Source organism: Cervus canadensis, chromosome 33, assembly GCF_019320065.1.
Source record: "Cervus canadensis isolate Bull #8, Minnesota chromosome 33, ASM1932006v1, whole genome shotgun sequence".
Lineage (NCBI taxonomy): Eukaryota > Metazoa > Chordata > Mammalia > Artiodactyla > Cervidae > Cervus > Cervus canadensis.
In genome coordinates, this window is record NC_057418.1 from 1,410,147 (window position 1) to 1,421,815 (window position 11,669).

Genomic DNA, 11,669 nt, shown 5'->3' on the forward strand with positions numbered 1-11,669 from the left:
TGAGTAATATTCCATGGTGTATATGTACCACAGCTTCCTTATCCATTCGTCTGCTGATGGGCATCTAGGTTGCTTCCATGTCCTGGCTATTATAAACAGTGCTGCGATGAACATTGGGGTGCATGTGTCTCTTTCAGATCTGGTTTCCTCAGTGTGTATGCCCAGAAGTGGGATTGCTGGGTCATATGGCAGTTCTATTTCCAGTTTTTAAGAAATCTCCACACTGTTCTCCATAGTGGCTGTACTAGTTTGCATTCCCACCAACAGTGTAAGAGGGTTCCCTTTTCTCCACACCCTCTCCAGCATTTCTTGCTTGTAGACTTTTGGATAGCAGCCATCCTGACTGGCGTGTAATGGTACCTCATTGTGGTTTTGATTTGCATTTCTCTGATAATGAGTGATGTTGAGCATCTTTTCATGTGTTTGTTAGCCATCTGTATGTCTTCTTTGGAGAAATGTCTGTTTAGATCTTTGACCCATTTTTTGATTGGGTCATTTATTTTTCTGGAATTGAGCTGCAGGAGTTGCTTGTATATTTTTGAGATGAATCCTTTGTCTGTTGCTTCATTTTGCTATTATTTTCTCCGAATCTGAGGGCTGTCTTTTCACCTTGCTTATAGTTTCCTTTGCTGTGCAAAAGCTTTTAAGTTTAATTAGGTCCCATTTGTATATTTTTGCTTTTATTTCCAATATTCTGGGAGGTGGGTCATAGAGGATCTTGCTGTGATTTATGTCGGAGAGTGTTTTGCCTATGTTCTCCTCTAGGAGTCTTATAGTTTCTGGTCTTACATTTAGATCTTTAATCCATTTTGAGTTTATTTTTGTATATGGTGTTAGAAAGTGTTCCAGTTTCATTCTTTTACAGGTGGTTGACCAGTTTCCCCAGCACCACTTGCTAAAGAGGTTGTCTTTTTTCCATTGTGTATTCTTGACTCCTTTGTCGAAGATAAGGTGTCCATATGTATGTGGATTTATCTCTGGGCTTTCTATTTTGTTCCATTGATCTGTATTTCTGTCTTTGTGCCAGTACCACACTGTCTTGATGACTGTGGCTTTGTAGTAGAGCCTAAAGTCAGGCAGGTTGATTCCTCCAGTTCCATTCTTCTTTCTCAAGATTGCTTTGGCTATTTGAGGTTTTTTGTATTTCCATACAAATTGTGAAATTATTTGTTCTAGTTCTGTGAAGAACTATAGCTTGATAGGGATTGCATTGAATCTATAGATTGCTTTGGGTAGTATAGTCATTTTCACAATATTGATTCTTGCAATCCATGAACACGGTATATTTCTCCATCTATTTGTGTCCTCTTTGATTTCTTTCATCAGTGTTTTATAGTTTTCTATGTATAGGTCTTTTGTTTCTTTAGGTAGATGTACTCCTAAGTATTTTATTCTTTTTGTTGCAATGGTGAATGGTATTGTTTCCTTAATTTCTCTTTCTGTTTTCTCATTGTTAGTGTATAGGAATGCAAGGGATTTCTGTGTGTTAATTTTATATCCTGCAACTTTACTATATTCATTGATTGACTCTAGTAATTTTCTGGTAGAGTCTTTAGGGTTTTCTATGTAGAGGATCATGTCATCTGCAAACAGAGTTTTACTTCTTCTTTTCCTATCTGGATTCCTTTTATTTCTTTTTCTGCTCTGACTGCTGTGGCCAAAACTTCCAAAACTATGTTGAATAGTAGTGATGAGAGTGGGCACCCTTGTCTTGTTCCTGACTTTAGGGGAAATGCTTTCAATTTTTCTACATTGAGGATAATGTTTGTTGTGGGTTTGTCATATATAGCTTTTATTGTGTTGAGGTATGTTCCTTCTATTCCTGCTTTCTGGAGAGTTTCTATCATAAATGGATGTTGAATTTTGTCAAAGGCTTTTTCTGTATCTATTGAGATAATCATGTGGTGTTTATCTTTCAATTTGTTAATGTGATGTATTACATTGATTGATTTGCAGATATTAAAGAATCCTTGCATTCCTGGGATAAAGCCCACTTGGTTATGATGTATGATCTTTTTAATATGTTGTTGGATTCTGTTTGCTAGAATTTTGTTAAGGATTTTTGCATCTATGTTCATCAGTGATATTGGCCTGTAGTTTTCTTTTTTTGTGGCATCTTTGTCTGGTTTTGGTATTAGGGTGATGGTGGCCTCATAGAATGAGTTTGGAAGTTTACCTTCTTCTGAAATTTTCTGGGAGAGTTTGCGTGAGATAGATGTTAACTCTTCTCTAAATTTTTGGTAGAATTCAGCTGTGAAGCCATCTGGTCCTGGGCTTTTGTTTGCTTGATGATTTCTGATTACAGTTTCGATTTCCGTGCTTGATGAGAGTCTGTTAAGATCTTCTCTTTCTTCCTGGTTCAGTTTTGGAAAGTTATACTTTTCTAACAATTTGTCCATTTCTTCCAAGTTTTCCATTTTATTGGCATATAGCTGCTGGTAGTAGTCTCTTATGATCCTTTGTATTTCAGTGTTGTCTGTTGTGATCTCTCCATTTTCATTTCTAATTTTGTTGATTTGGTTTTTCTCCCTTTGTTTCTTGATGAGTCTGGCTAACGATTTGTCAATTTTGTTTATCTTTTCAAAAAACCAGCTTTTAGCTTTGTTGATTTTTGCTATGGTCTCTTTAGTTTCTTTTGCATTTATTTCTGCCCTAATTTTTAAGATTTCTTTCCTTCTACTAACCCTGGGGTTCTTCATTTCTTCCTTCTCTAGTTGCTTTAGGTGTAGAGTTAGGTTATTTATTTGACTTTTTTTCTTGTTTCTTGATGTAAGCCTGTAATGCTATGAACCTTCCCCTTAGCACTGCTTTTACAGTGTCCCATAGGATTTGGGTTGTCATGTTTTCATTTTCATTTGTTTCTATGCATATTTTGATTTCTTTTTTGATTTCTTCTATGATTTGTTGGTTATTCAGAAGTGTGTTATTTATCCTCCATATGTTTTAATTTTTAATAGTTTTTTTCCTGTAATTGAGATCTAATCTTACTGCATTGTGGTCAGAAAAGATGACTGGAATGATTTCAGTTTTTTTGAATTTGCAAGGCTTGATTTATGGCCCAGGATGTGATCTGTTCTGGAGAAGCTTCCGTGTGCACTTGAGAAAAAGGTGAAATTGATTGTTTTGGGGGTGAAATGTCCTATCAATTAGGTCTAGCTGGTCCATTGCGTTATTTAAAGTTTGGGTTTCCTTGTTAATTTTCTGTTTAGTCGATCTATCCAAAGGTGTGAGTGGGGTATTAAAGTCTCCCACTATTATTGTGTTATTGTTAATTTCCCCTTTCATTCTTGTTAGCATTTGCCTCACGTATTGCGGTGATCCTATATTGGGAGCATATATATTTATAATTGTTATATCTTCTTCTTGGAATTATCCTTTGATCATTATGTAGTGTCCTTTGTCTCTTTTCACAGCCTTTATTTTAAAGTCTATTTTATCTGATATGAGTATTGCAACTCCTGCTTTCTTTTGGTCTCCATTTGCATGAAGTATTTTTTTCCAGCCCTTCACTTTCAGTCTGTATGTGTCCCTTGTTTTGAGGTGGGTCTCTTGTAGACAGCATATATAGGGGTCTTGTTTTTGTATCCATTCAGCCAGCCTTTGTCTTTTGGTTGGGGTATTCAGCCCATTTACATTTAAGGTAATTATTGATAGGTATGGTCCCGTTGCCATTTGCTTTGTTTTTTGGGTTCGCATTTATACAACCTTTCTGTGTTTCCTGTCTAGAGAAGATCCTTCAGCATTTGTTGAAGAGCTGGTTTGGTGGTGCTGAATTCTCTCAGCTTTTGCTTGTCTGTAAAGCTTTTGAATTCTCCTTCATATCTGAATGAGATCCTTGCTGGGTACAGTAATCTGGGTTGTAAGTTATTCTCTTTCATTACTTTCAGTATGTCCTGCCATTCCCTTCTGGCCTGGAGGGTTTCTATTGATAGATCAGCTATTATCCTTATGGGAATCCCTTTGTGTGTTATTTGTTGTTTCTCCCTTGCTGCTTTTAATATTTGTTCTTTGTGTTTGATCTTTGTTAATTTGATTAATATGTGTCTTGGGGTGTTTCGCCTTGGGTTTATCCTGTTTGGGACTCTCTGGGTTTCTTGGACTTGTGTGACTATTTCCTTCCCCATTTTAGGGAAGTTTTCAGCTATTATCTCCTCGAGTATTTTCTCATGGCCTTTCTTTTTGTCTTCTTCTTCTGGGACTCCTATGATTTGAATATTGGGGAATTTCACATTGTCCCAGAGGTCCCTGAGGTTGTCCTCATTTCTTTTGATTCTTTTTTCTTTTTTCCTCTCTGCTTCATTTATTTCCACCATTTTATCTTCTACCTCACTTATCCTATCTTCTGCCTTCTTCATTCTACTGTTGGTTCCCTCCAGAGTGTTTTTTATCTCATTTATTGCATTATTCATTTTTAATTGACTCTTTTTTATTTCTTCTAGGTCCTTGTTAAACATTTCTTGCATCTTCTCAATCCTTGTCTCCAGGCTGTTTATCTGTAACTCCATTTTGTTTTCAAGATTTGGATCATTTTTATTATCATTATTCTAGATTCTCTTTCAGATAGATTCCCTATCTCCTCCTCTTTTGTTTGACTTGGTGGGCATTTTTCATGTTCCTTTACCTGTTGGGTATTTCTCTGCCTTTTCATCTTGTTTAGATTGCTGTGTCTGGAGTGGGCTTTCTGTATTCTGGAGGTCTGTGATTCCTTTTTATTGTGGAGGTTTCACCCAGTGGGTGGGGTTGGATGATTGGCTTGTCAAGGCTTCCTGGTTAGGGAAGCTTGTGTCGGTGTTCTGGTGAGTGGGACTGGATTTCTTCTCTCTGGAGTGCAATGGAGTGTCCAGTAATGAGTTTTGAGATGGGTCTATGGGTTTGGTGTGACTTTGGGCAGCCTGTATGTTGACACTCAGGGCTGTGTTCCTGCATTGCTGGAGAATTTGTGTGGTATGTCTTGCTCTGGAACTTATTGGCTCTTGGGTGGTGGTTGGTTTCAGTGTAGGTATGGAGGCTTTTGGACGATCTCTTATTACTTAATGTTCCCTGTAGTTAGGACTTCTCTGGTGTTCTCAGGTTTTGGGCTTAAGCCTCCTGCCTCTGGATTTCAGTCTTATTCTTCCATTAGCCTCAGGACTTCTCCATCCATACAACACTGATATTAAAACTTCTAGGTTAATGGTGAAAAGATTCTCCACAGTGAGGGACACCCAGAGAGGTTCACAGAGTTACATGAAGAAGAGGAGAGGGAGGAAGGAGATAGAGGTGAGCAGCAGGAGAAAAAGGGGGGACTCAAGAGGAGAGAGACCGATCTAGGCGGTACTCTGTTCCCTAAGTGTTCTCTGCGGTCCAGAACACCCACAGAGAATCACAGAATTGGATTGAGAAGAGAAGGGGGAGGGAGGAAGTAGAGTGATCTGGGAGAGAAAAAGGAGAGTCAAAAGGGGGAGTGAGTAATCAAACCAGTAATCACACTCCTGAGTAAAAATGGGTACTGAAGATTGGATTCTTAAATGTCCAAAATTGATATCAGATACTGAAAAACAAAGGTTAAAAATCTAGAGTAGAGGTTAGGTTCTTAAAAATACAATATTAAAAAAAAAAAAAACAAAAAGTTTAAGAAATATGTATGAAGTTTGCTTTAAAAATAGGGTCCTTTTTTTTTTTTTGCAAGGTTATAGTGGGTTACAAAAATGAAAATTAGGGAGTAATAGAGGAGTAATAGAGGACTTTAAAAAAAAGAAAAGAAAAAAATTTTTAATTAAAAAATAATAATAGTAAAAATATATCTAGGAACTTCTCTGGAGCTGTTGCGGGCAGTGTGGGTTTGGTTCAGTTTCAGATAGCTCCTTGTTCCAGCTTACACCTCTCGATATCTACAGGCCCCTTCCGGTGTAGTCGGTGTTAACTACAGGGATTTTAATCTGTTGCAGCGGTCACTTCTGAAGTGGTTCCCTTTGTTTCTTTGGCTTCTGTTTGCAGGTCTCTTCAGTGTCTAATTTCCGCCCTGACACAGGCGGGCAGAGGTGGTCTCTTGTTCAGGTTCGCTTGTTCAGTCGCGCTGCGGGGAGGGAGGGGCGCTGCAGACAAATGTCGCTGGCGCGTGTGGGGAGCACTCACCGTGTTCCGGCCACACTGGGTTTGCCCCGCTCACGGCGCGTGTGCTTTCCCCGTCTACACTGCTCAGGCTCCAGGCTGCTCTCCAGGGAGCGGGTCCTGAGTTGCGTGCACTTCCCAGGCCTAAGCCGCTCAGGATCAAGTTCTCGGGTACTCCACAAAGGTCCAGACTCGGTTGGGCCTGCGTTTTGTGCCTTCCCCGCCCGAGCAGCTCAGGCAGCCAGGAGCTTGACAAGCGCACTCTCCCCAGGTGCGGTGCGCCTTCTCCCCTCCCTGGTCCCAGCCTCAGTGTCCGGGCGCACCGGTCCGGTGCATCTTGTGTCTCTTCTGGAGAGCTGATCTCTGGATGCGTCCCTCCCAGCTGATGTCAACCATCCAGAATCTCAGGAAGTCTTTGGTTAGAAACTGGAAGCCTGTTTGCAGTTTGGTAGGGGATGCCATCTCTGGGGCTGCGTTTGTCCCTTTCTGGCTCTGGCTGGCGCCCACCTCCTGCCTCCGGCGGAGGATAGGCCAGTCCGCAGCCGGCTAGCTCTTCTCTAGTATTGCTCAGTTCTTTTGTTCTGGGAACGGGCCAGCTGTGCCTTAGGTTAGGGCTTTTCACAGGTTAATTTTCTCTCTCTCTCTTGCTATCCCACAGTTTAAGTTGCTATCTCACGTTAGCTCCCTCCGATTGCCCCCAGGGCATTCGGGTCCAGTCCTTACCCTAAGCAATGCTGCCGGCTCCTCTCTGTTCAGCCCCCACTTGCTGGTGACGGATGCGAGTGTCTGGGGTACTTTTCTGCTGGGAGTTGCTTTTAGGCATGTAATCTGTGGGTTTTATTTATTTTTCCTCCCAGTTAGGATGCCCTCTGAGATTCGAAAACTTCCCCCAGACCCGCCAGTGCGAGGGTTTCCTGTTGTTTGGAAACTTCCTCTACTAAATAGTCTCCCTTCCTGGACGGATCTCCATCCCTAACTCTTTTGTCTCTCTTTTTATCTTTAATATTTTGTCCTACCTCCTTTTGAAGACAATGGGCTGCTTTTCTGGGTGTCTGATGTCCTCTGCTAGAGATCAGAAGTTGTTTTGTGTAGTTTGCGTTCAAATGTTCTTTGGATGAATTTGTGGGGGAGAAAGTGGTCTCCCTGTCCTATTCCTGACTGCTTGTTTTTAAAGCAGTTTCATAGAGCCATAAGAAAAAACTGAGTAATTTCTGTTTTTTCAACATAGTTCAAAGGACCTTTTTAGGTTCCTTTGATGGTGTCATATTTACCCTGATTTTTTTGTGATCCTTGACTCCCTCATTGATTATCTGTGCATTTGAGTCAGGTTTACTCTGGCAGAGATGGTTCTTCACTGGTCAGCTCAGCTTGGGTTTCTGGGTGTGCCTGCTGGTCGTGTCCTTGGCTGTGTGGGGCTTGCTTTCAGGGTGTATTTTTGGGCAGGGCCAGTGCCTGAGCTCTGAAGTTGGGGCAAGAGGGATGTCATTGACTGAACACAGTTGGGCGGGATTTTGGGTTTGATTTCCATACCTAAGTGAAGCTATTTCCTAGCCTGTATCCACAGTACCAGGGGTGGCTCATGATCACTGTATGGCTAAATATTTACTTAAATCTACACTTTATAATAGGAGACAAAATTGTAATAATGATAGTTACTGCTTATTAAGGGTTTCCTATATACTAGGCACTGTATTAAGTGTTCTGTGTGGTTCTCACAATAACCCAAAAGAGTAGGTACGATTATTCCCACGTTATATACAAAGAAACTGACGGTGAGAAAAGTGAAATAACTTACCTGAGGTGGTGGTGGTTCCCTCAGTCATGGCAGACTCTTGGTGACCCACAAACAGCAGCATGCCAGGCCTCCCTGTCCTTCACCGTCTTCCTCAGCTTGCTCAAGGTCACATCCATTGAGTCTGTGATGCCCTCCAGCCATCTCATCCTCTGTCATCCCCTTCTCCTCTTGCCCTCAGTCTTTCCCAGCATCAGGGTCTTTTCCAATGAGTTGGTTCTCTCATCAGGTGGCTAAAGTAACCTGAGGTTACCAGGCCATAACCGAAGTACCAACATAGGACTCAGGGCCTCTGGCTCCAGGTTCAAGGTTACTTTACTATTTACCAGTCCCCTATCATTGGACATTCAGGTTGTTGCCAGGTTTTTCTATAGTATTCAAGTAGCAGGAAGCATTTTTTTAACCTCACACCTTTCTTTTTTTTGAGGTGTTTGGATTATTTATCATATCCATTTGCTAAGAACTTTAGACAATATACATTTTGGACGTTGTTTGGTCCCAGCAATATTGAGATTGTGTGTGTGTGTGGTGTGTGTTTTTTAAAGCTGGGAACACTTTTGATCATGCATCTTTGCTTATGCATCCAGTTGCCTCCAATGGACATATTCACTAAAATAAAAGAATTTTTTAAAGACTTTAATTATACTCTTAAAGGTGCTTTTTAAGAGGTACAAATGAAAGAACGTTATCTTTACTCTTTGTCTAGAACCAAATCTCAGAATTTATGTAATTTACAAATGAATGTTTAGTCTTTGAAAGGTGACTCCATTGATTGATTCACGGGTCATTGCTAAGCACCTACTCTCTGCTAGGCACAGCTGTAGGAGCTAGGAAAACTGAAGAACAAAGACAAAATCCCAGTTCAAATGGGGCTTATGTTTTGTTTGGTAATGAGACCATAAACAAATATAAGTTTTGATAAAAATGATCAACTGAGTTAACATTTGTCCTTAGCATAACACCTAGCCCACGATGCTGCCGTAACTCATTACTGCTTATCCTTTAAGACTCAGTTCAGACACAGCTGCCTTCGGTTGAGAGTCCTGCGGCCACCTCTCCTCAGGTTACGAATCCCTCACCACCTTACTATGCACGCAACTCTCCACCGCAGCATATCATGTTAGAATTGTCATTCACTCAACTGCTCCTTCCTCTAGACTAGAACTCTCCTGGTGTACCCAGAATGGGTCACCTGTGGTCACAAGATGATGGTGACTGGAAAGGTGATCTGAAAACAAACTTGGTCATTTTTCAATCATTAAAATGTTTGTAGAGGATGAAGTGATATTTGACTAATACATGTATGACAGTGCTTCTGACGACTTTCTCAGTTCAATAATCATTGCTTGTTTTGTTTTGGGGGTAGTTTTTTGTTTGTAGGGGTTTGTTTTTTACAATTTTATTTTCAGACATGATTTTTTTGCCCACCACTCATCACCATGGCATGGTATGTACAGCATCTCCCCCATCTTTCTGTAAGTCATCCCCATTAAAGTCTGTTTATTCATTTGGTCACTGGTGATATCCAGGATGTCCTGCATTTAAACTATTTAGATTTGCCACTGATTTAATTTGCTTATATTTTCACATTTTTTAAACTAACTTCAGAAGAGTATATTGGTTCTTTTTTTTTTTTAAGTATTATTGGTGTTTTTAGGTACTAGGTGGTTCCTTGTAAAACATGACTGCCAAGGTTATCCATTTTCATTTGTTTGTTAATTATTTTGCCTTTTGATAACAGTTTGCAGGTTATCATAATTATATGGTATAAAGAGTGCTATTAATTGTTTTATGAAGTCCAATATAGAGATCCCTCATATCACCTCCATTTCACTCCCTGGTGCCATAAAAATTTCACCATTTTTCTCTCTGGGCCGTGACATGAGAAAGGAGGTACTGTGCTAGACTGTTCTCTCTGTGAGGACAGGGACCGTGCCCTCTGGAACCGGAGACACGACCAGCACAGAGAGAGCCCAGCGCTCACTCATCTCTGTTTCATATGTGCATGTCACATGTGGAGTGAGTTATTATAAGGTGTAAGATGATAAGAACTGGAAGAGAATTACAAATAGAATTACAGGGAGTTGACAAAAACGGGTTCATATTTATTGAACCCTCTGTGTGCTTTAAATGTATTATTTAATCCAAAAAGTAGTCACACTATTAACATATACTTTGTAGCAAGGCTGAATACATCAAAGAAAGTGCCCAACTTAATTTTGAGCACTACAGCCAGCCTGCATACCTGGGAGAGAGAAATTGGTCCACTCACCTGGAACCTTTTCAAATGTGAGGTCAGTTCAGAGCTAGGATGAGTCTTTACTTTCTGGACTGAAGAAGTGAAAGCTATTACTCTTAACAACTCCAGATACCTTTGATGTTAACAAGAAGTCTCTGGTCTAAAGAAATTTTATACAAAGAATATACAGTGAGTGTTCTTACTTCTAATGATTGCCAGTGAAAAATGAATTATTTCCTTATAATTTCCCATTTATTTCATATCTCAACTTCAGATTACAAAACTCTTGGAAGAATTAAGAGAAGCCAAAGAAAATCATACACCGGAGATGAAACATTTCATGGTCTTAGAAAAGAAAATCAAGCAGATGGAAATGAGACATGAGCAGAGAGAGCAGGAGCTTCAGCAGGTAAATTAGTAAATTATACTTTTACACGTTTGTGCAGGTCTTCACGTTTAAGTCCTCCAGTTTACTATGTTTTTGTCATCCCTAACAGATTACTTCTTTCAGAGTGTTTTCATTATATATTGATTTTATTATAGATAAATGTATAGCTTTTAAGAGAAAGTAGGACTAATTCTCAAATACCTGAAGATTGGTTTACCTTATATTTAGAAAAATAGAGAAACAACTTTTGTATTATGTCCTTAATTATTGATGGATGCCTAAAAGATAGGCATTTTACCCTGGGAATAGGACTCTTGGAAAACATGTTACGTATTTAAGTCATTTCAGTAAATGTTAGTAAGGTACAGGCTTATATTGAAATGTGATCATTTAAAATATCATTTGCCTAGCGCTGTTAACATTATGATTACTACAAATAACTACACACAGATAAATTAATGGAAATTAAAGACAGCAGAAGGGTTTGATGCGTGTTTAGGCACTAGCCTTGGTCCTGATGCTTAGCTTTGCTTGAACAGTGTATTTCAGTCTGCTTTGGCTACCACACCAAAATATCATCAGCCAAGTAGCTTCAAAAACAGAAAACAACTGAAATACAAAGGATCATAAGAGACTACTACCAGCAGCTCTATGCCAATAAAATGGACAACTTGGATGAAATGGACAAATTCTTAGAAAAGTATAACTTTCCAAAACTGAACCAGGAAGAAATAGAAGATCTTAACAGACCCATCACAGGCAAGGAAATCGAAAGTGTAATCAAAAATCTTCCAGCAAACAAAAGCCCAGGACCAGATGGCTTCACAGCTGAATTCTACCAAAAATTTAGAGAAGAGCTAACACCTATCTTACTCAAACTCTTCCAGAAAATTGCAGAAGAAGGTAAACTTCCAAACTCATTCTATGAGGCCACCATCACCCTAATTCCAAAACCAGACAAAGATGCCACAAAAGAAGAAAACTACAGGCCAATATCACTGATGAACATAGATGCAAAAATCCTTAACAAAATTCTAGCAAACAGAATCCAACAACATATTAAAAAAAATCATACACCATGACCAAGTGGGCTTTATCCCAGGAATGCAAGGATTCTTTCACATCTGAAAATCAATCAATGTAATACACCACATTAACAA

At 39.6% G+C, this 11,669-nt stretch overlaps 1 protein-coding gene across 4 annotated transcripts in view; it reads left to right on the top strand.

The window, feature by feature from the left end:
- Window positions 1-11,669, top strand: part of CEP162 (centrosomal protein 162) — a 117,701-nt gene that overhangs the window by 91,619 nt on the left and 14,413 nt on the right. For all 4 annotated transcript variants that reach the window (XM_043457062.1, XM_043457059.1, XM_043457061.1 and 1 more), the window contains one exon: window positions 10,396-10,530. In XM_043457062.1, coding sequence (XP_043312997.1) covers window positions 10,396-10,530 — 135 coding nt within the window. The remainder of the gene's footprint in view (window positions 1-10,395; window positions 10,531-11,669) is intronic.